This window comes from Pseudorca crassidens, chromosome 1, assembly GCF_039906515.1.
Source record: "Pseudorca crassidens isolate mPseCra1 chromosome 1, mPseCra1.hap1, whole genome shotgun sequence".
NCBI lineage: Eukaryota > Metazoa > Chordata > Mammalia > Artiodactyla > Delphinidae > Pseudorca > Pseudorca crassidens.
In genome coordinates, this window is record NC_090296.1 from 111,437,923 (window position 1) to 111,463,165 (window position 25,243).

At 39.2% G+C, this 25,243-nt stretch overlaps 1 protein-coding gene across 8 annotated transcripts in view; it reads left to right on the top strand.

Annotated features, from left to right (window-relative positions):
- Positions 1-25,243, top strand: part of LACTB (lactamase beta) — a 78,188-nt gene that overhangs the window by 10,668 nt on the left and 42,277 nt on the right. The window contains exons 6-9 of one of the 8 annotated variants that reach the window (XM_067749302.1): positions 9,264-9,354; positions 11,575-11,703; positions 21,959-22,237; positions 24,181-24,287. In XM_067749302.1, the coding sequence (XP_067605403.1) occupies positions 9,264-9,354; positions 11,575-11,703; positions 21,959-21,991 (253 nt within the window). In that variant the 3' untranslated portion in view covers positions 21,992-22,237; positions 24,181-24,287. Of the gene's footprint in view, positions 1-9,263; positions 10,054-11,574; positions 11,704-12,773; positions 12,905-21,958; positions 22,238-24,180; positions 24,288-25,243 lie in introns of those variants that run through there. The other 7 variants (XM_067749298.1, XM_067749268.1, XM_067749279.1 and 4 more) reach the window with 7 other exon arrangements.

Consider the following 25,243-nt stretch of genomic DNA (forward strand, 5'->3'; position numbering starts at 1 on the left):
TTCCATTAGGGAACATGCTTTACAAATGGCTAAATGGTACTTGACTAGATGAAATGGTAGATTTTGTAGCTTCATCCTCCTATCCCCATACTAGTTTTGTTCAATTTTCTGTTGTATTTCGTTAAGTTACCATTTTTAAATTACCAGCTTATTCAAAAGGATCAAATATGCATTGCAAATCCGCCTGAAAGAAGTTTTTTTGAACCTAAAAGAAATTAGGTTAGCAGCAAGCAATGAATTTTAATTTTTAAATGGCCTGTAGTTTTTTTATTTTGGGTGGTTTTTTAAAAATATTTATTTATTTGGTTGAGCTGGGTCTTAGTTGTGGCAGGCAGGCTCCTTAGTTGCAGCTTACGGGCTCCTTACTTGTGGCTCACAGGCTCCTTAGTGTGGAATGCGAACTCTTAGTTGCATCGTGCATGTGGGATCTAGTTCCCTGACCAGGGATCGAACCCAAGCCCCCTGCATTGGCAGCATTGGAGTCTTAACCACTGCTCCACCAGGGAAGTCCCTGTAGTTTTTTTCTTTTTTATTCTCTATTTTTTTTTTAATTGAAGTGTAGTTGATTTACAGTGTTGTGCTAATTTCTGCTGTATAGCAAAGAGACTCAGTTATACACATATATACATTCCTTTTTTATATTCTTTTCCATTATGTTTTATCCCAGAAGATTATGGATACAGTCCCCTGTGCTATACAGTAGGACCTTGTTGTTTATCCATTCTAAATGTAATAGTTTGCATCAACTAACCCCAAACTCCCAGTCCATCCTTCTCCCTTCCTCACCACCCTTGGCAACCACAAGTCTGTTCTCTATGTCTGTGAGTCTGTTTCTGTTTTGTAGATAGGTTCATTTGTGCCATATTTTAGATTCCACATATAAGTGATATCATATGGTATTTTTCTCTTTCTGACCTAACTTAGTATGATAATCTCTAGTTGCATCCATGTTGCTGCAAATGGCATTATTTCATTCTTTTTTTATGGCTGAGTAGTATTTCATTGTATATATGTACCACATCTTCTTTATTCATCTGTTGATGGACATTTAGATTGTTTCCGTATCTTGGCTATTGTGAATAGTGCTGCTATGAACATAGGGGTGCTTGTATCTTTTTGAATTACAGTTTTATCCAGGTATATGCCCAGGAGTGGGATTGCTGGGTCATATGCTAACTCTTATTTTTAGTTTTTTGAGGAACCTCCATACTGTTTTCCATAGTCGCTGCACCAACTTACATTCCCAAGCAACAGTGTAGGAGGGTTCCCTATTCTCCACACCCTCTCTAGCATTTGTTATTTGTAGACTTTGTAATGATGGAAATGGCCTGTAGTTTTCAACCACTTCAGACAGTGTTTATTATTTTTAGGTCCAACATTATATTCTACTGGAAAGCATAAGAAAAAATGACAAATACCTGAAGTTGTCAGTTGAATCTAGAAAAGATTCTCTAATAAAGATGGCATAGACGCATGACCTTATTTTGATTCAAATCTAGGCATTTGATAACAGATGCCTACACTTACATATAAGGGAGAATCATTGAGCCTCTTTTCTCAGCTGAAAATTAAGGCTCCATGAATGTGCAGACTGCAAGGCAGCTATCATTTACTGTTTTCTTAATGAGTGATTAATTTATGATGCACAGAAATCAAAATATGGCATATGATTGAGTTAATTTCATTTTATCTCCCATTCTTTGAAAAAGGCAGTGGGTTTCTGTTTCTATTGTTAAAGGTTGCTGTCAACTCTGGGTTTTTTCTTTAGGTTTTAGTTGTGCCCAGTGGTGCTAAAGGGGTAAGTGATTCATTTCAGGTAGATTAAATAGGCTGCAGAAATAAAATAGGACACTAAAAGAAGAAGGAAATATGTTAGCAAGGAAAATGTTCTGTCCATTTGCTTTGTTTTTATTTTACTTGATACAGTATCTGTTTGGGCCTCTAAAGTTCAACTCTGATTCTTTTTTTATTTTTGTAGTAATTATTTCAAAAGAGCTTATTAATTATTTCACCAGCTTTGGGGAGAAGTTCAGGGAGTAAAAGAAATCTTCTCAAAGATGTGTGTTTAAAAAAAAAAAACCTTAAAGTAAAATTTAGTAAATGCATATGTTTCCGTTCATTTGTTTTATGGTACCATTGTACAAGAAATAAAATTTCCAGCAAAAGTTTGCAGCTTTGTTATCTAGTCTACTGACCCCTTGGTATAATCATAAATTAAATATGTTTACATTATCTTGACCTAGACTTCTTAGAGTTACTATATCCCAAGAGTAAATATTTATCATCTTTATCATTTCTCTGTATGTATGTGTGTGTGTTTAAAATAGTGCCTCCCAGTGCCTGTCACCTGTTTAAGGTATTCCCCCAGAATCCCACTCCAAAATACTACTTACATTTCTTCGGCCAGAATTTTAGCAACAGGGCACATTCAGCTGTAAGGAATGCAGAGAAATTAGTTTTTAGCTGGGTGCACTGTTGTCCTGAATAAAACTGGGGTTTCTTAAATGGAAGACTGGGAACATTGATTCTGTATATGTAAATAGATACTGATTCTGTATTTCAAGTATAGTCTGTATAGGCAAGTAAACTAAATAACTCTTTAAGCAAACACCATAGGGGAATGGAGTGAATGTTCTTGCCACTGAAAGACACTCAGTTTGTTGATGGGGGAATCCTTAGTCAATGCATTAGCTTATTATTAGACTCTGTTCATATTTTCTCTGTGTTTGGCACAATACTTGCAACAAAAATCTCTTTCATAGTTGGATAGGACCAAAATCAAATAAAATGAATGTTTTCTGAAGGGTTTGCTGTATTTTGACAGTATAGATATGGTCTTACCTTTTCTTATTATCTTAATTATTATTTATTATCTTTATTTTCTAGAGTATCTTCTAAAATTAAGCATTGTTCCTTATGAAGCTGTTTTCTATGCTTTAGCTGATGGACTCTAGTAGTAGGTTCAGTCCATGTTAATGCTAAATGTTAGAGTGGGATTGGGTGTTTATAATATGTATTTTAAATTCTGTGGTTCTTTAAACTTCTCATAGCAATAAAATACAAAGTGATGCATAATTGTTTGTAAAGGCATTTAAGAAGCTTTTAAAAATTTATTTTGAATTTATGAGTTTGTAGATGTATATTTCTGTGATAATATAATCTTGTGTAGAAACTAGGGATTCTTAAATAAGTGGGGAGAGGCTGTTTGTCATCTGGCATCATTCTATCAATTATTCAGTTACAAAGATGTCCCAGTAACTTAAGAACTTGTGTCTATAATTCCATTCTTTTTAGTGCAGAAATTCCTTAAGAATTTGAAATAATAAAGTTATCATTCAGCTGAACAGATTTATTTTCATGAAAAGTCATTAATTTGTCCTCTGTGAAGAGGAATCAAAAGATTAAAGGCTGAATTTACCTTTTTAAAGTTTAGAATTCTAGATTAAAGTCTAAAATTCTCCATAAATTTATATTTTAAAAGAGGAGTGACTGAGTCATCCTAATTTCCAACCTTGATGTAGGTGCTTTGAAATGCTTTATTAAAAGTTGCACAAAGCTGATTATTAACCAAAATAGATTGGTAGTTCTCTCCTACTTTAAAAACTTGGAGTTCACTTTAATAAATATATTTCTCAGTGAGAAAACATTTTTGTTATTCTGTTATGTGACTTCTTTGAGATTTGATTGGCGGGAAATAAAAGTGTAATCAGAGTTGGGGCAGAAAGTAATGGGAACCTAAAATACAGGAGTGGCCATAGGAATGGAAGGAGGGAGAATGGTCAGACAGAAAGCTGAGGTTGAATGAGGATTTATCATTATTGGTTATGAGAGATTTGAGGGCAAGAGAGGCAAGAAAGGTTTTAATGGAGAGGAGAAATATACGAAGGTTCAGAAGAGAGTAGTTTTGGACATGTTCATTTTGAGAACTGAGGAGACCACGTATCAAATCATTGGTTCTCAGGAGAGCATATTAAGATCCTCTGTAGACTTTTTTCTCTTTTAACCTTCAGAGCACATACCTGTGGTCACTCCTGCTTCACCCAATATTATGACTTGGACTTTTGGGGGACATATAAGAATCTTGACAGAAGAAAGAGAAGTCCTTTTTCAAATTATATATGCCCACTGTCCCTTCAAAGTTACGAATTTTGAAGGGAGGGATGAGGCCCAATGCTGATTCTGATAAACAACATTGAGAAAAAAAGAAATCTGAGAATTATTAATGCTAGTAGAAAATCCGATGGTAAATTTGGAACAGAGTTTGTGGTACAGCTGCAGTTTTGTAGTTATCTCTGTAGAAGAGAAGACCTCGGACACTGGAACCACTGGTGATTGGAGGGATACGGGGAATCATAGGATTGAGAGTGAGAAGAGAAAACACAGAGCAAAGTGGCCTGTGGGGAGTGTCAGCGGAGTGCTGGGTCACAGTGCTACAGGGGGAGTTAGGATGAGGACCATAAAAAGGGAATTAGAAGATCTTGATACCCCGCAAGAGAGCTGATTAGTAGAGATGGGGGAACAGAAGCCAGATTTTACGGAATTGAATGAATGGAGAGGGTGAGTGCATGGAAACGGCAGGTGCGGACTGTCTCATGTAGTTTGGCAATAAATGAGAGTGAAAGGACTGGTAGCTGGAAGCTGTAACAGGGGTAAAACAAAAAAGAAAAGGTTTTTTTTTCCCTTAGGATATAGAAAACTAGAGCATTTTGTGAACTAAGGTGAAGGAGTCAAAATTCCTAGCATGGCGCAGAAAGTCCTTTGTGAGCTGTGCCCTGTCCCATATCTACTCCTCCGGCATCACCTTTTAAAGCTCTCTGCTTCAGTCAAACTGAACTATTTTGCTCCCCAGCAAAGTGAAGAACCATTTCAACAAGGCTAGCTCTCACTAGTGCTCAGGATTCCTCACATCCATCTTGCTAGTCATCCCACAACCTGGTACTCAAAGTGATATTGGAATCACGTGGGAGCTTGTTAGAACTGCAGAATTTGGGGCCCTCCCCAGATGTACTGAAGCAGAATCTGCATTGTAACAAAATCTCCAGGTGATTGATACAGTGCTCTGAAATTTAAGAACTGTCCCACAAGATTATTGGACAGTTAGCCCTTTGAGAGCAGCCACGGGTGTATGGTTTTTCTTTTCTCTCCAGTTCCTTGCAAGGGGTCTCCATTAAATACTAGCCAACAAATGATGCTTTCATGTGTTCAACATATTTACCAAGTACTTAGTGGATGGCCAGTACTGTTCTAGGTAGGGGAAGCATCAATGAACCAGGTAGATAAGATTCCTGCCTTTATGAAACTTACATTCTATGGGAAGAGACAGACAAATATGTAAACTAAGAATCTCAGATATGAGAAGAAAATAGAACAGGGTGATGGGATATAGAGGGAGAGGATGTTAGTGGGGAGATCTATTTAAAATATATTGGTTTTAGGCCATGTTAGTTGAGTTGAAACACGAATAATAAGGAAAGCTAGTGTGCCTTATTGCAAATACAGAAAGAAGTCTGGCATGAAAAAAGTAAGGCAAGATGTTGTACGTGATGAGGTCAAATAGGTAAGCAAGGGCTAGATTATACTGAACAATGAGTATCAGTGCCTTTAGAACCACTGCCCCTTAATTTAACAAATATGTAATAACACCTCCTTTAATATCTGAATTCAAAGTGATCATATAACCTACACTCAATACTCTCTAAAATATAAAGAAGAAGTAAAAGGAATATTTTTAATTTATAATAATATCTCAATATGATAATGTTTACTCACAACAACACGAGAAGACATAATAAAGTCAACTGCAACTTAATACATAAAATTACTTTAAATGTGACAACAAAATGCAGACCAATACAGGTTTATTGCATTGGTGCTTCAATTCATGTCCTTGGTGGCTAACTCTGGCTGAAGTTTTGAGCAAAATAGAGTGTGATCTTCAGTTTTCATAGTGGTTACATTCAAGAAAAATACATTGTAGAGTACAAAGTACTTCGTATTTACATATAAAATGGAGAGGGTTCTAGGCTCAGCTAGTTATAAACAGATTCTTTACTTACATGGGTATCTCGTAGGATAGTTGATCTCACAGGATATAGGAGAATGCACCACTGTGTGGGACTTTCCCATACACCACAGGACATTAGGACCCTTGGGCCCCTATCCACTAAATGTCAGTAAGAGCCCTCTAATAATTGTGACAACTAAAAAAATGCCTCTTAAAAACAATAGGAAAAATTTTAAAGATTGGATGATGATGTAAATGCATTTTAAGATAAAGATGGGAGTTTCTAGCTCACTTTGGATGGCCTCAATCTTCTCAGTAAAATGACTGGGCCTGAGATAGGGTAGAGGACTGAGGGTGGAAGAGATTGGGAATACCTATTATGAAGAGTATACCAAGGAGTACCCAGGAAAAGAATAAAAGGATTTGAGAACAGCAGTGAAGACCCTTAGCAAGAGTATGAATTTATACCAGTCAGCTTTGTTATATGAATTCCTGGAGCCTTTCTTGATAGATAAGGGGTACCTAGATTTATTTAGGATTGATGGACTGGTGTAGTGTTAGTTCAAAAGAGTGCTAACGAGACCACAGCTGATATAGTTCAACCTAGAAGAGAAAATCAGGGGAAACCACTGGGAACTAAAAGACCTGGGAAAATTGGGACGACCCAATGGGGATGGATGAAGGTCCCATTGAGGGCAGAAAGCAGGTTCATTTGGAGAGCTGGAAGGGTTGGAAGTCATAGTCCTAGGAAGAAATGTCTGAGTTTGAGACCTTAGTGATAAAACAGTTTAAAGTGATGGTGAGATTCAGTTCTGACAGTGCTTTATGAATAATGAAGTTAGGATGAAGATGAAGGTCATTACGGGTGACACTGTCAGCAAACTGAAAACCTAAGAACACCATTTTTTAAAAATAAATTTATTTATTTTATTATTTATTTTTGGTTACATTGGGTCTTCATTGCTACACGCGGCTTTCTCTAGTTGTGGCGAGCAAGGGCTACTTGTCATTGTGGTGTGTGGGCTTCTCATTGCAGTGGCTTCTTGTTGCAGAGCACGGGCTCTAGGCATGCAGGCTTCAGTAGTTGTGGCACACAAGCTCAGTAGTTGTGGCTCACGGTCTCTAGAGCGCAGGCTCAGTAGTTGTGGCGCACCGGCTTAGTTGCCCCACGGCATGTGGGATCTTCCCAGACCAGGGCTCGAACCCGTGTCCCCTGCATTGGCAGGTGGATTCTTAACCACTGTGCCACCAGGGAAGCCCTAAAACACCATTTTATTATGAAACTTGAAGGAGGCTCATGAGCCAAGTGTCCTTTTTTTGTTTATTTTGTGATTTCATTTCATGTACCTAATGTTTATGGTACCATCTCCTCATATTAGAATGGAAACCCCATGAGGTTATTCTCTTTTGTTTACACTTTATCCCAACATCCAAACAGTGCCTGGCACATAGTGTTCCATCAATAACTGTTGAATGATTGAATGAATAACAGCTACCATTTATTAAGTACCTATCAGAAATATGCAAAGTGCTTTATACATTTATTTCTAACTCTGCAAAGTAGATGTTTTTGTCCCCATTTTACAAATTAGGATGGAAGCAGAGAGGCAACAGACTGCCTGGATTTTAATCCAACTCTGCCTCTTAAAAACTGTGGCTTTGGACAAGTTATTTATATTCTCTGTGCCTCAGTTTCCTCATCTGTAAAACAGGAATTATATTACCTATCTCCTAACATTGTTACAAGAATAAATTAGTTCATACTTACATAGTTCTTAGAAGAATGGCTGGAACATAGTAAGAACTGTATAAGTCAGGGGTCACCAACCCCAGGGCTACGGACCGTTACTGGTTTGTGGCCTATTAGAAACTGGGCCGCACAGCAGGAGGTGAGCGGCAGGCAAGCGAGCGAAGCTTCATCTGTATTTACAGCCGCTCCGTATCGCTCGCATTACTGCCTGAGCTCCGCCTCCTGTCAGATCAGCAGCGGCATTAGATTCTCATAGGAGCGCGAACCCTACTGTGAACTGCGCATGTGAGAGATCTAGGCTGCGCTCTCCTTATGAGAATCTAATGCGTGATGATCTGAGATGGAGCTGAGGCGGTGATGCTAGTGCTGGGGAGTGGCTGCAAATACAGATTATCATTAGCAGACAGGGTTGACTGCACAGAGACCATAATAAATCAAGTGCTTGTAGACTCATATCAAAACCCTATCAGTGGGCTTCCGTGGTGGCGCAGTGGTTGAGAGTCCGCCTGCCGATGCAGGGGACACAGGTTCGTGCCCCGGTCTGGGAAGATCCCACATTCCGCGGAGCGGCTGGGCTCGTGAGCCATGGCCTCTGAGCCTGCGCGTCCGGAGCCTGTGCTCCGCAGCCGGAGACGCCACAACAGTGAGAGGCCCGAGTACCGCAAAAAAAAAACAAAACAAAAAACCTATCAGTGAGTGACAAGTGAAAACACGTTCAGGGCTCCCACTGATTCAGCATTATGGTGAGTCATATAATTATTATATATTACAATGTAATAATAATAGAAATAAATTGCACAATAAATGTAATGTGCTTAAATCATCCCGAAACCATCCCCCCTCCACCCCGGTCCGTGGAAAAATTGTTTTCCGTGAAACCGGTCCCTGGTGCCACAAAGGTTGGGGACCACTGGTATAAGTGTTTGTTAATCAAATCAAATAAGCATAGCCAGTAAGGGTGAGAGTTGGAATTCAAACTGAGATTTGCTAACTCCTGCTTCTTCCACTACACCAAGAAAGTACCACATCACATCATTATACACAGTATCTCTATGTATTTTTAACCAGGAGAAATAGTCTCCTTACAAATATTAATCTTATTTCTGAACATTCCCATATATACATTATCAGTTATAAAATTTACATGTGGCACATGATTCATTGAGCCCAGGGACTGAAAATGTTTACCAAACATTAGGTGTTTCTGCATGTGCACGGGGAAAATATCATGTTTAGTATTAATCAGTACATTTTTTAGAGGTATTAGAAGTTTGATACACTTAGCATGGGCAAGCCTTGTCAATAGAAAGAACAACCCACTTTCTATACTTTAATTACTCACTTATCTGTTTCATTTTCATAGTGAAAATTAGTGGTTAGTTTCTGAGAAAGTATGTTCACTACAGTGAAATACAATCTGTCTCATGTATACATTTTCCTATTCATCTTCATGTATAAAGTCAATAATAGACTATCAAATTTTTAATGACTATTCTTATTTCATTTTAGATTTTATGTTTACAATAAAAAGAGACGTCTTGTCAACACACCTTACGTGGATAACTCCTATAAATGGGCTGGTGGTGGATTTCTGTCTACAGTAGGTGACCTTCTGAAATTTGGGAATGCAATGCTGTATGGTTACCAAGTCGGGCTGTTTAAGAACTCAAATGAAAATCTTTTACCTGGATATCTCAAACCAGAAACAATGCTTATGATTTGGACACCAGTGCCTAACACAGAGATGTCTTGGGATAAAGAGGGTAAATATGCAATGGCATGGGGTGTTGTGGAAAAGAAGCAAACATATGGTTCTTGTAGGAAGCAACGGCATTATGCCTCACACACTGGAGGTGCAGTGGGTGCCAGTAGTGTCCTACTGGTCCTTCCTGAAGAACTGGATGCAGAAGCTATAAATAACAAGTTTCCCCCAAGAGGAACAGTTGTTTCTATCATATGTAACATGCAATCTGTTGGCCTCAACAACACTGCTTTAAAGATTGCTCTGGAATTTGATAAAGACAGATCAGACATGCCTTAACATCACAGGTGCAAAACGAGCCGTTATGATTTTGTTTTTGTTTGTTTTTTTGAAACATTAAAGTCCCCAAATACATGAGATTTTAAAGAATGAATTTGTAATAGAGTATAATTGAATGCAGAGAATTATGTACCTCTAATTGCTTAATTTTGTAATTGTCTTTTATTGTAAGATGAATTCTTTATACTCAGGGAAGTAACTATATTTTTACTTTTTGAAAAAAGTGTTAATTCTTGAAATAAAACATTCTGATAAAAATGTACTTTTTAAATGTATAGTATAGAGAAAATCTCATTTGACAAGAACCTCATAATATTGTTCTTTTAATATGACAGCAGAAACAAGATTATGAGAAATGGTATATTAGTTATCTATTGCATCTTAAAAGAACACGTATTTATTATCCCATGGTTTCTGAGGCTCAGGAATTTAGGAGTAGATTGGTTGGGTGGGTCTGGCACCAGGGTCTGTAATGAGGTTTCAGATAAGATGTTGTAGTCTTCTAAAGACTTCCCTGGTCCTGGAGGAAATCCTTCCCAAATGGCTCATTCACTCACAGATCCTAAGACCTGTGAACTGAAGATGTTATTTGTTCCCCACATCCAACCAGACACAGGTTGGCAGCTGTTTGATTAGTACGCAAGGCTTGAGAATAATTCTTGGCTCCTGGCTGTGTTCTCAGAGCTCTTAGTTCTGCCCTCTGAGTTACTGTTTTTTTCATGAAAGGCAATATGTGTTTGCATCTGAGTGGCTTTCTCAGCCTGCTTTCTGCTTGTACAAGTTTGAGGGTCCAAAGGGCTCTTTTGTACTCTCCTTTCAGTCTAAGTTAACAGTCTTCCTGCTAATATGATTTTTTAAAAACTTTGTGAGTCCCATTGAGGTTCTTGCTAATCTCATTGAGGTTCATGCTAATAAAAAAAAGCCATACCCCCAAATCTCTTCAAAATATACCCCTCTCTAACTTAGAATTCTGCTGAGACAATTGGAGAAAACACTGTTAAGCTTCTATTAAGGCCTATTATTTAAATAGCTTTCGAGGCACCATCTTGGTTCTTTCCACAGTCATAAAGGGTTTTATAGTCATACCCTCAACTTTGTCTTTAGACTGTTTTTTTCCTGGAAGTACTGTAAATTTTATCTTTGCTTTGAAATTGTTTCCTAATCTTAGCATCTTTTGCCATCTGGGGAGTCTGGGAACTTTCCAAACCATCAATTATTGATTCATTTTTGTTTAGTAGTCCTTCCTTTAGCTTCTCTCTCTCCTTCTTTTTAGCATAAGCAACAAGAAGAAGCCAAGAGTCAACACTGTGTCTGGAAATCTCAGCTAGATTCACCCAGTTCATTAGGCATATTTTCTACTTTCTGTGGTCTTGCAGGCAACAGTGTTGCTAAACTTTCTGCCACTGGAGAACAATAATCCTCTTTCCTCCAATTTCCAGTAACATTTTTCCTTACTCTCCTTTAAGTCCATGCCTGCAGCCTCCTCAAAGGCCACCATACTTCTAAACAGTTTCTTCAAGGTTCCTCAGGCTTTCACTGACACTCTTTTCAAAGTCCTTTCAACTTCTGTTTACTGTTCTCTTCCAAATTCACCCCCACGTTTCAGGTGTTTGTTACAGCTGCACTCCACTTCCAGGTATCAAAGTCTGTAATGTAAAAAAATAGGTAATTTCACATAGAATTCACAATTCACATACCTTAAAATTCAACCTTTAAAGTGTACTGTACAATTTAGTGGTTTTAGTATAATCACAAGATTGTGTACCCATTCAATTCCAGAACATCTTCACCCAAAAAAGAAATCCTATACCCATTAATATTTGCTCTGCATTCCTGTCTACTCCCGGGCCCTGGCAACCACCAATCTACTCTCTGTCTCTTTGGATTTGCCTATTATGGATGTTTCATGTAAGTAGAATCATATAATATGTGGCCTTCTGTGTCTGGCTTCTTTTATTTAGCGTAATGAGCGTTGATTATCTATTGCTGCATAACAAACTACCCCATCTCACAAATTCTCTGTTTCATAAGTTCTGGGAGCAGTTTAGCTGAATAGTTCTCGCTCAGGGTCTCTCCTGTGGCTGCAGGCAAGATGTCAGCAGGAGTTTCAGTCACCTGAAGGCTTGACTGAGGCTAGAGGATCTCGTTCCAAGATAGTTCACCCATGTGGCTATAGGCAAGAGGCTTCTGTTACTTGCTGGCTTTTGGGAACAGGTCTCAATGTCTCACTTCATGGACTTCTCCATAGGTCTGCTTGACTGTCCTATGGCTTCCCTCAGATTGAATGATTAAAGAGAGAAACAAGGCAAAAGCCACAATGTCTTTCATAATCTACCCTTGGAGGTCATACACTATCACCTATGCCAAATTCTACTGGTCACACAGACCCACCCTGATTCAGTGTGGGAGAAGGCTACACAAAGGCTAAATACCAGAGGATAGGGTTCATTGGGAACTATCTTGGAGACTGGCTCCATGGATGGCTTATTGTAGTGTTGAGGTACTGGGAAATACTGTGTAATAGCCATAGATGACGAATATTGGAGACTGAATTCAGGAAAATTCAAAAAGAAATCAAAGTTTTTATACAGTCTAATAAAAGAGGGCTTTTCTATAGCTCTGAGCTCTCAGCCTGTTTCTTCCCTCCACTTTGATCTGTGAAGGTAAGTAGATGGATATTTCTGAGGGGTCAAAGTACAGCGAAAGCAGCTCCCTACAACAGATGCATTTCATCTCCTTATTTCTTTCTGGCTTCTCCTGACCTTTAGGTCTTCTATTCATATTTGTCAAATTTTTCAATCCATGCTGTCTTTGATAAATATAAAATGCCTTCCTTTAATGTTATTCTAAATTTTAAACATTAAATATTGTGACTAAAAGCAAATCAAATTAATGGCAATTAAAAAAATACTTCTGATATTGGCAGATACATGTTTTTAGTTTGATCATGTGATATCAATGTGAGCTTTGAACCTTAGCACAGACCACAGAGCGAACTGCTTGGAGCTGCCAGGGAGGTGACATTTACATTGGGAAAGGAGGGAAGAGCATTGTCTGGGTGTCCAGGAGAAGTGCAGCGTGACTGAGCTGTCTGTGCGGGAAGAACCGCGAAGAGTGAAGAGCCCTGTGAAGTTAGTGAATGTGCATTATGAGCAGGGTACTTGCTTTAGACTGGTTTTTCACCTTTTAAATTCTTGTTGAAGCTCAGAGAAGAGCTGGCAATCTTCTCAGAAAATGAACCAATGTACAAACATCAGGGGTTCACAGACCTCAGATGGAATTCCTGTTTGCTGTGATAACTTATTTTCTTACTTAATATTGTTAGAAACAGCATTGATAAATTTCTACATCTTCCAAAGTGGTAATTCTGGTGTGGCTGATCCTTAATATTAGGGAAGAGAACACAAGAGAACTTGACACAAATTTCTCGTGTTTTAGTTCTTTTTTTTTTTTTTCTGAAATTTACAACTTGTCAAGGTAATTATTGACAACAAATGATTTGCTTTACCTTCCTATCACAGAATACAAAAGTTTAAAATTCTACCCCAGACTTCCGGGAAGATGGCGGAAGAGTAAGACGCGGAGATCACGTTCCTCCCCACAGATACACCAGAAATACATCTACGCGTGGAACAACTCCTACAGAGCATCTACTGAACGCTGGCAGAAGACCTCAGACCTCCCAAAAGGCAAGAAACCCCCCACGTACCTGGGTAGGGCAAAAGAAAAAACTAAACAGAGACAAAAGGATAGGGACGCGTCCTGCACCAGCGGGAGAGATCTGTGAAGGAGGAAAAGTGTCCACACACTAGGAAGCCCCTTCGCGGGTGGAGACTTCGGGAGGCGGAGTGGGGTAGCTTGGGAGCCGCGGAGGAGAGCACAGCAACAGGGGTGCGGAGGGCAAAGTGGACAGATTCCAGCGCAGAGGATCGGGCCGACCGGAACTTGCCAGCCGAGAGGCTTGTCTGCTCGCCCGCCGGGGCGGGCGGGACTGGGAGCTGAGGCTCCGGCTTTTGTCGGAGCGCCGGGAGAGGACTGAGGTTGGCGGCGTGAACACAGCCTGCGGGGCGTTGGTGCACCGCGGCTGGCCGGGAGAGAGTCCGGGGAGAAGTCTGGAACTGCCGAAGAGGCAAGAGACTTTTACGTCCCTCTTTGTTTCCTGGTGCACGAGGAGAGGGGATTAAGAACGCTGCTTGAGAGAGCTCCAGGGACGGGCGCGGGCCGCGGCTAAGGGTGCGGAGCCCAGAGACGGACGTGGCTAGGGCCGCCCAGAGCGGCTAGGGCCGCTGCTGCCGCCACCGGGAGGCCTGTGTGCGAACACAGGTCACTGGCCACGCGCCCTTCCGGGGAGCCTGTGCAGCCCGCCACTGCCGGGGTCCCGGGATCCAGGGACAACTCCTCCGGGAGAACGCACAGGCGCGCCTCAGGCTGCAACGTCTCGCCGGCCTCTGCCGCCGCAGGCCCGCCCCACACTCCGTGCCCCTCCCTACCCCCGGGCCTGAGTGAGCCAGAGCCTCCAAATCAGCGGCTCCTTTAACCCCGTCCTGTCTGAGCAAAGAACAGACGCCCTCCGGCGACCTACACGCACAGGCGGGGCTAAATCCAAAGCTGAGCCCCTGGGAGCTGTGAGAACAAAGAAGAGAAAGGGAAATCTCTCCCAGCAGCCTCAGAAGCAGCGGATTAAAGCTCCACAATCAACTTGATATACCCTGCATCTGTGGAATACCTGAATAGACAACCAATCATCCCAAATTAAGGAGCCCTGTGGATGAAAGGCTCTTGGGGCTGCAGCCAGGAGTCAGTGCTGTGCCTCTGAGGTGGGAGAGCCAACTTCAGGACACTGATCCACAAGAGACCTCCCAGCTGCACATAATATCAAACAGCAAAAATTTCCGAGAGATCTCCATCTCAACGCCAGCACCCAGCTTCACTCAATGACCAGCAAGCTACAGTGCTGGACATCCTATGCCAAACAACTAGCAAGACAGGAACACAACCCCACCCATTAGCAGAGAGGCGGCCCAAAATCATAATAAGTCTACAGACACCCCAAAACACACCACCAGACGTGGACCTGCACACCAGAAAGACAAGATCTAGCCTCATCCACCAGAGCACAGGCACTAGTACCCTCCACCAGGAAGCCTACACAACCCACTGAACCAACCTTAGCCACTGGGGACAGACACAAAAAACAACAGGAACTACGAACCTTCAGCCTGCAAAAAAGGAGACCCCAAACACAGTAAGATAAGCAAAATGAAAAGACAGAAAAACACACCGCAGATGAAGGAGCAAGATAAAAACCCATCAGACCTAACAAATGAAGAGGAAATAGGCAGTCTACCTGAAAAAGAATTCAGAATAATGATAGTAAGGTTGATCCGAAATCTTGGAGATAGAATGGACAATAGAATGGACAAAATGCAAGAATCAGTTAACAAGGACCTAGAAGAACTAAAGATGAAACAAGCAACGATGAACAACACAATAAATGAAATTAAAAGTACTCTAGATGGGATCAATAGCAGAATAACTGAGGCAGAAGAACGGATAAGTCACCTGGAAGATAAAATAGTGGAAATAACTACTGAAGAGCAGAATAAAGAAAAAAGAATGAAAAGAACTGAGGACAGTCTCAGAGACCTCTGGGACAACATTAAACGTACCAACATTCGAATTATAGGGGTTCCAGAAGAAGAAGAGAAAAAGAAAGGGACTGAGAAAATATTTGAAGAGATTATAGTTGAAAACTTCCCTAATATGGGAAAGGAAATAGTTAATCAAGTCCAGGAAGCACAGAGAGTCCCATACAGGATAAATCCAAGGAGAAATATGCCAAGACACATATTAATCAAACTGTCAAAAATTAAATACAAAGAAAACATATTAAAAGCAGCAAGGGAAAAACAACAAATAACACACAAGGGAATCCCCATAAGGTTAACAGCTGATCTTTCAGCAGAAACTCTGCAAGCCAGAAGGGAGTGGCAGGACATATTGAAAGTGTTGAAGGAGAAAAACCTGCAACCAAGATTACTCTACCCAGCAAGGATCTCATTCAGATTTGATGGAGAAATTAAAACCTTTAGAGACAAGCAAAAGCTGAGAGAGTTCAGCACCACCAAACCAGCTCTACAACAACTGCTAAAGGAACTTCTCTAGGCAAGAAACATAAAAGAAGGAAAAAACCTACAATAACAAACCCAAAACAATTAAGAAAATGGGAATGGGAACACACATATCGATAATTACCTTAAATGTAAATGGACTAAATGCTCCCACCAAAAGACACAGATTGGCTGAATGGATACAAAAACAAGACCCATATATTTGCTGTCTACAAGAGACCCACTTCAGACCTAGAGACACATACAGACTGAAAGTAAGGGGATGGAAAAAGGTATTTCATGCAAATGGAAACCAAAAGAAAGCTGGAGTAGCAATTCTCATATCAGACAAAATAGACTTTAAAACAAAGACTATTAGAAGAGACAAAGAAGGACACTACATAATGATCAAGGGATCGATCCAAGAGGAAGATATAACAATTGTAAATATTTATGCACCCAACATAGGTGCACCTCAATACATAAGGCAAATACTGACAACCATAAAAGGGGAAATTGACAGTAACACATTCATAGTAGGGGACTTTAACACCCCACTTTCACCAATGGACAGATCATCCAAAATGAAAATAAATAAGGAAACACAAGCTTTAAATGATACATTAAATGAGATGGAGTTAATTGATATTTATAGGACATTCCATCCAAAAACAACAGAATACACATTTTTCTCAAGTGCTCATGGAACATTCTCCAGGATAGATCATATCTTGGGTCACAAATCAAGCCTTGGTAAATTTAAGAAAATTGAAATTCTATCAAGTATCTTTTCCGACCACAACGCTATGAGACTCGATATCAATCACAGGAGAAGATCTGTAAAAAATACAAACACATGGAGGCTAAACAATACACTACTTAATAACGAAGTGATCACTGAAGAAATCAAAGGGGAAATCAAAAAATACCTAGAAACAAATGACAATGGAGACACGACGACTCAAAATTTATGGGATGCAGCGAAAGCAGTTCTAAGAGGGAAGTTTATAGCAATACAATCTTACCTTAAGAAACAGGAAACATCTCGAATAAACAACCTAAACTTGCACCTAAAGCAATTAGAGAAAGAAGAACAAAAAAACCCCAAAGTTAGCAGGAGGAAAGAAATCATAAAAATCAGATCAGAAATAAATGAAAAAGAAATGAAGGAAACGATAGCAAAGATCAATAAAACTAAAAGCTGGTTTTTTGAAAGGATAAACAAAATTGATAAACCATTAGCCAGACTCATCAAGAAAAAAAGGGAGAAGACTCAAATCAATAGAATTAGAAATGAAAAAGGAGAAGTAACGACTGACACTGCAGAAATACAAAAGATCATGAGAGATTACTACAAGCAACTCTATGCCAATAAAATGGACAACCTGGAAGAAATGGACAAATTCTTAGAAAGGCACAACCTGCCAAGACTGAATCAGGAAGAAATAGAAAATATGAACAGACCAATCACAAGCACTGAAATTGAAACTGTGATTAAAAATCTTCCAACAAGCAAAAGCCCAGGACCAGATGGCTTCACAGGCGAATTCTATCAAACATTTAGAGAAGAGCTATCACCTATCCTTCTCAGACTCTTCCAAAATATAGCAGAGGGAGGAACACTCCCCAACTCATTCTACGAGGCCACCATCACCCTGATACCAAAACCAGACAAGGATGTCACAAAGAAAGAAAACTACAGGCCAATATCACTGATGAACATAGATGCAAAGATCCTCAACAAAATACTAGCAAACAGAATCCAACAGCACATTAAACGGATCATACACCATGATCAAGTGGGGTTTATTCCAGGAATGCAAGGATTCTTCAATATACGCAAATCAATCAACGTGATACACCATATTAACAAATTGAAGGAGAAAAACCATATGATCATCTCAATAGATGCAGAGAAAGCTTTTGACAAAATTCAACACCCATTTATGATAAAAACCCTGCAGAAAGTAGGCATAGAGGCAACTTTCCTCAACATAATAAAGGCCATATATGACAAACCCACAGCCAACATCGTCCTCAATGGTGAAAAACTGAAAGCATTTCCACTAAGATCAGGAACAAGACAAGGTTGCCCACTCTCACCACTCTTATTCAACATAGTTTTGGAAGTTTTAGCCACAGCAATCAGAGAAGAAAAGGAAATAAAAGGAATCCAAATCGGAAAAGAAGAAGTAAAGCTGTCACTGTTTGCAGATGACATGATACTATACATACAGAACCCTAAAGATGCTACCAGAAAACTACTAGAGCTAATCAATGAATTTGGTAAAGTAGCAGGATACAAAATTAATGCACAGAAATCTCTGGCATTCCTATACACTAAGGATGAAAAATCGGAAAGTGAAATCAAGAAAACACTCCCATTTACCATTGCAACAAAAAGAATAAAATACCTAGGAATAAACCTACCTAAGGAGACAAAAGACCTGTATGCAGAAAATTATAAGACACTGATGAAAGAAATTAAAGGTGATACAAACAGATGGAGAGATATACCATGTTCTTGGATTGGAAGACTCAACATTGTGAAAATGACTCTACTACCCAAAGCAATCTACAGATTCAATGCAATCCCTATGAAACTACCACTGGCATTTTTCACAGAACTAGAACAAAAAATCTCACAATTTGTATGGAAACACAAAAGACCCCGAATAGCCAAAGCAATTTTGAGAACGAAAAATGGAGCTGGAGGAATCAGGCTTCCTGACTTCAGACTATACTACAAAGCTACAGTAATCAAGACAGTATGGTACTGGCACAAAAACAGAAATATAGATCAATGGAACAGGATAGAAAGCCCAGAGATAAACCCACGCACATATGGTCACCTTATCTTTGACAAAGGAGGCAGAAATGTACAGTGGAGAAAGGACAGCCTATTCAATAAGTGGTGCTGGGAAAACTGGACAGCTACATGTAAAAGTATGAGATTAGATCACTCCCTAACACCATACACAAAAATAAGCTCAAAATGGATTAAAGACCTAAATGTAAGGCCAGAAACTATCAAACTCTTAGAGGAAAACATAGGCAGAACACTCTATGACATAAATCACAGCAAGATCCTTTTTGACCCACCTCCTAGAGAAATGGAAATAAAAACAAAAGTAAAGAAATGGGACCTAATGAAACTTAAAAGCTTTTGCGCAGCAAAGGAAACCATAAAGAAGACCAAAAGACAACCCTCAGAATGGGAGAAAATATTTGCAAATGAAGCAACTGACAAAGGATTAATCTCCAAAATTTATAAGCAGCTCATGCAGCTTAATAACAAAAGAACAAACAACCCAATCCAAAAATGGGCAGAAGACCTAAATAGACATTTCTCCAAAGAAGATATACAGAGTGCCAACAAACACATGAAAGAATGCTCAACATCACTAATCATTAGAGAAATGCAAATCAATGCATTGAGATACAATGAGATATCATCTACACACCAGTCAGAATGGCCATCATCAAAAAATCTAGAAACAATAAATGCTGGAGAGGGTGTGGAGAAAAGGGAACCCTCTTACACTGTTGGTGGGAATGTAAATTGATACAGCCACTGTGGAGAACAGTATGGAGGTTCCTTAAAAAGCTACAAATAGAACTACCATATGACCCAGCAATCCCACTACTGGGCATATACCCTGAGAAAACCATAATTCAAAAAGAGTCATGTACCAAAATGTTCATTGCAGCTCTATTTACAATAGCCCAGAGATGGAAACAACCTAAGTGTCCATCATCGGATGAATGGGTAAAGAAGATGTGGCACATATATACAATGGAATATTACTCAGCCATAAAAAGAGACGAAATTGAGCTATTTGTAATGAGGTGGATAGACCTAGAGTCTGTCATACAGAGTGAAGTAAGTCAGAAAGAGAGAGACAAATACCGTATGCTAACACATATATATGGAATTTAAGAAAAAAAAAAATGTCATGAAAAACCTAGGGGTGAAACAGGAATAAAGACACAGACTTACTAGAGAATGGACTTGAGGCTATGGGGAGGGGGAAGGGTAAACGGTGACAAAGCAATAAAGAGGCATGGACATGTATACACTACCAAACGTAAGGTAGATAGCTAGTGGGAAGCAGCCGCATAGCACAGGGAGATCAGCTCGGTGCTGTGTGACCGCCTGGAGGGGTGGGATAGGGAGGGTGGGAGGGAGGGTGACGCAAGCGGGAAGAGATATGGGAACATATGTATATATATAACTGATTCATTTTGTTGTGAAGCTGAAACTAACATACCATTGTAAAGCAATTATGCTCCAATAAAGATGTTTAAAAAAAAAAAAAAAATTCTACCCCAGATTTGAAAGCTGAGATTATGGAAATATGCCTTTGTAATTTTTTTTTTTTTTTTTTTTTTTTTTAGATGTTGGGGGTAGGAGTTTATTAATTAATTTTCGCTGTGTTGGGTCTTCATTTCTGTGCGAGGGCTTTCTCTAGTTGTGGCAAGCGGGAGCCACTCTTCATCGCAGTGCGCGGGCCTCTCACTATCACGGCCTCTCTTGTTGCGAAGCACAGGCTCCAGACGCGCAGGCTCAGTAATTGTGGCTCACGGGCCTAGCCGATCCACGGCATGTGGGATCCTCCCAGACCAGGGCTCGAACCCATGTCCCCTGCATTAGCAGGCAGCCTCTCAACCACTGCGCCACCAGGGAAGCCCCGCCTTTGTAATTTTTAATAGAAAAAACATAGATGGGTTAGAGTTCATTGTTGCATTTTATAAAGAAAAAAGATTACTTTTATAGAATAATAACCTCACCTTGTAACCTTTTAGGATTTTACAGTTACATTTTCATAACTATAGGCTTAAAGAATTATATTGTTATTTGCTATTGATTCAGGTTCAAATAGTCTGAGTTCTGTTTCTTAGAGGATACCAGAATAGCTAATTGATCTTTATTTTGTGAAAAGAAAAAAAAATACTAGAAAGCACAAAAGGTTCACATGGCAAATACCCATATAATCTCAATGCCCAGAATTTAAAATGTTAACATTTAGTCAAATTTTCTTCATTTAAAAAATACTAGGGACTTCCCTGGTGGTGCAGTGGTTAAGACTCCGTGTCCTGGTCCAGGAACTAGATCCCGCATGCATGCCACAACTAAGAGTTTGCATGCCACAGCTAAGGAGCCCACGTGCTGCGACTAAGACCCGGAGCAACCAAATAAATAAATATTTTAAAAAATACTAATAGATAAAACATAATAGATAAAGCTGAAGACCCCTAGAACCACCACCCAAAGTCCCACTCCTTTTGCCCTGCAGGAATCTGCTGTCAGGAGTTGGGGTGTATCCTTCCAGTCCCTTATTTAATACTTTCACAGCCAAGTATATATATTCATATCTGATATAGTATTAAATTGTATTATTTACATTTATACAAATAGCACCATAGTATAGATGTTTTCTACACTCTCCTTTTAAATTTAACATTGTTTTGTGATCTGGTCAAGTTGGTAAATATAAATTCAGTTTAACTGCTATGAAATATTACACTGTATGACTATCATATACTATCCATTTTCTTATTGATGGATTTTTTTTTTACTATTATATGCAGTGCTATAAGGAACATCCTTTGACCGTATGAAATTGCAGTTTTTCTACCTCAAAAATGCATGAATATAAACAATTTTATATGGTTGAACCTAATTCTGTTGTTTATATGACAACACTGACTTTCAATTTTTGACTATGCAATGGATGGGAAATGGTATCTGGTTGTTTTTACTTGCATTTACCTATTGTTAGTGAAGTTAGACCTATTTTCATATGTTCATTGGCCATCTGGATTTCCTCTAATGTAAATTTCCCACTTATATTCTGTGCTCATCCAGAATAGGGAAATGAATACAGCATTTCTTTAAGAATTGATTGTGGACATGTTCATGGGTTAGAGAATGAATAACCTTGATAAATATTGGAGTTCTCCCAACATGTGGTAAAAATTTTAATAGCCACAAATTCCTCCCATTCCATTGTGCATGCTCCTTTGCAATGTGATTTTGCCTCTCTTCTCAGCCAGAGGTGGTGTCTGTTTCTCCACTCCCTTGAACCAGAGGTGGCCTTGTGACTTGCTTTGACCCAGGGAAATGATGTTGCACAAGTTCCAGCGCTTAGGCTTCAAGAGGCCATCAAACTTGCATCTTCACCCTCCAAGAACACTGCCCCCAAGACAGCCACGTAAGGAAACCAGACTACCTTACTGGATAACCCAACTGACGGCCAGTACCAGACATGTGACTGAAGCCATCTTGGACCTTCCAGTCCAGTTGAGCCTCCATGCATGAGTGAGCCCAGGTAAGACCAACCCACAGAATCATGAAAAAGAATGTCGTCATTATTTTAAGCCACTAAATTTTGGGGTGACTTCCTTTGCAGCAATAGTTAACACAACTATGCTCCAGTGTGGTAATGAAGTGGGTAAATAATTTGGAAGAAAAAAACAGAACTTGAAAGTGCTTGATTTTGAATACAAAGGATCCTTTTTTATTTAAAAGAATACTATTAACAGAGTACTTACTATGTGTCAGGCATTGTGCTAAGCACTTTATATATGTTATCTTCAAAACAACCTGATTAAATAGAAATTATTGTACTTATTTTGCCCAAAGTCACACAAGCGTTAACCATTAGAACTCATTTCAAATCCAGGCATATCTGACTCAAAAGTCTGTTCTAAAATTATCTTGTCTTCCCATAAAAAAAGCATCTCTAAAAATTTACAGACCCAATAAAAGGACAGTTAGTGGCATGCAATTTTATAGATGGAGCGCTTAGCAAAAATAAAAAAGTTAAGTCACATAAACTGAATAAACATGTAATTGGGATTTTAATTAGTAAATCTGGCTGCAAATAAAAAATACACAAGTTTTGTTATTAATATGCAAATTAAAGACAAAGATGGCACAGTAGAGTCATGCTTTTACACACCCCCTCTCTTATATACATAGCATGATATATAAAATGTGAAATGAAAAAATGAAAAAGACACTCATGGACTTCAGAATACAAACACAAAATATCGACCAGGGCTGAAGCTGGCGTCTCCTGAGCTCTGGGTCCAGAAGGCAGTGGCAGCTCCAGTATTCTGTTCCTGTAGAATAAGCGAAACTAAACCTGCTTCCCTAAGAAAAATGTAAAATGTAGGCTTTTAACTAAATCGGACAGGACTAGTCTCCCTAATTTTTTTCTAATGTGAGGATTTGCTAGGTAAGAAAATAACAGTCAACCTGGTATAGGTCTGCTATGAGTAACTCTATTTTTAGTTTTTTAAGGAAACTCCATACTGTTTTCCATATCTAATTAGATAAATTAGACTTCATAAAAATTTAAAATGTTTGTGTTTCTAAGGACAAAAGGTGAAAAGACAACCTACAGAATGGGAGAAAATATTTGCAAACCATATATATAAAGGATTTGTATCTAAAATACGTAAGAACTCTTACAACTCAAAAATAAAAAGGCAACCCAGTTAACGATGGGCAAAGGATCTGAATAGACATTTCTCCAAAGAAGATACACAAATAGCCAATAAGCACATTTAAATATGGTCAACATCGTTAGTCATCAGGGAAATACACATCAAACCCTAATGAGATAACTCTTCACACACACTAAGATGGCTATAATAAAAAAAATAGACAATAGCAAGTATTGGCAAGGATGTAGGAAATTGGAATGCTTGTGCATTGCTAGTAGGAATGTAAAATAGTGCAGCTGCTTTGGAAAACAGGCAGTTCCTCAACAAGCTAAATACAGAGTTACTGTATGACCTAGCAATTCCACTCCTAAGTATATACCCAAGAGAATTTAAAACATGTCTACAGGGCTTCCCTGGTGGTGCAGTGGTTGAGAGTCCGCCTACCGATGCAGGGGACACGGGTTCGTGCCCCGGTCCAGGAAGATCCCACATGCCGCGGAGCGGCTGGGCCCGTGAGGCATGGCCGCTGAGCCTGCTCAATGAAGACAATGTAAATAATAGTATTAAAGAAAAAAATTCAGTAAATAATGTATGTGGCAAACCTTGAAGTTTGGAAAAGTCTGAGTGTTTTCTACTGAGCATTTTTCAAACCCAGTAATACGTTTAGATTAATAATGAAGTAAAACTTAATATACCATTCAGTTCCCAGTGCCAAGTATCTCTTTAAATTAATCCTTAGATAGGTTCTTTAAAGTACAATACTTTCTTCCAATACTATTTCCAAGAACATTTTCAGGAATTTGCTCCTTATTTACCACAGATTTTTCCAAGGTTCCTAAACTGTGCAAGCTGAGGTGGCTTGGAGCATCATGGGAGAAACATTGATACTTGACATCTTTTGGATACCATGCAAACTTCTAGTTCCAGGTAATTGTTACATTAGATAGCACCACATTCCCTTTGATGATGTATCTTTGTGAAGCTGGGTTTTGAGCCATTGCTGTGATAAAAAGCTAGTACTATGCAAAAATCAATGTGAAAAAAAATGAGGATGGCAGTGTCCAACATGATCCCAATTTTGAGAAACTGCAGTGCCCAAAAGGCACACTCATTCCATTAGTAGGTAATTTAAGAATGAGGTAAAAATTATCACTTTGCTTTTAATTTATGTGTTCTTTTTTTTCAAATGGCTACTACAGTTGCTAGAACCTAACTACTTAATAAATTTAACTGTTAGGTATTTCTTTTGGCCAGGGCACTCCATGAAAAAATTACTGAGACTAAAGATGCCATAAACCAAGAAAGTTTGGGAAGCTCTGAGTTATTTATTTCTCCATATATTAAATACGCTCCAAACTTTCCATAGTTCTTCAGTTCTCATGCAACATTCCTCTGATATACCAATCAGTATGTTAAAGGATCAGTCTCTCGGATTGGGGGTGTATATATGTAGGAACACCTCTTGATAGGAAATGACTGTCTTCAGTGCCTGCCTTAAAGGTAACAGGTAAAAGAGAAGCAGTTATCTTCCCAATCTAACGAGCAGTCATATAGGTGCTAGAGAGGGAAAGATACACTCTACCCCCTAACTCCCGAGGGCCACTTCATAAACCATAAAAGTGACAATGAGATAACAGAACCACTCAACACATTTTTCAGTCAGGAGTGCTCACCTGTCTGGACCAGAGAATTCAATACCATCTACTGCCCCCTGCTAGAACCCGTAAATCATGCTACTCCTGATTCCTCCTCTCAAATTTTCTGCCCCAAAAAGAGCTTTCTATAACTCAGACCCCAGCTGCAGTTACTGTACTAAAATATACAGTATGTTATGGGCATATAAATCCAGTGATTATTACTGCATTAAATATGTACTTCTATAA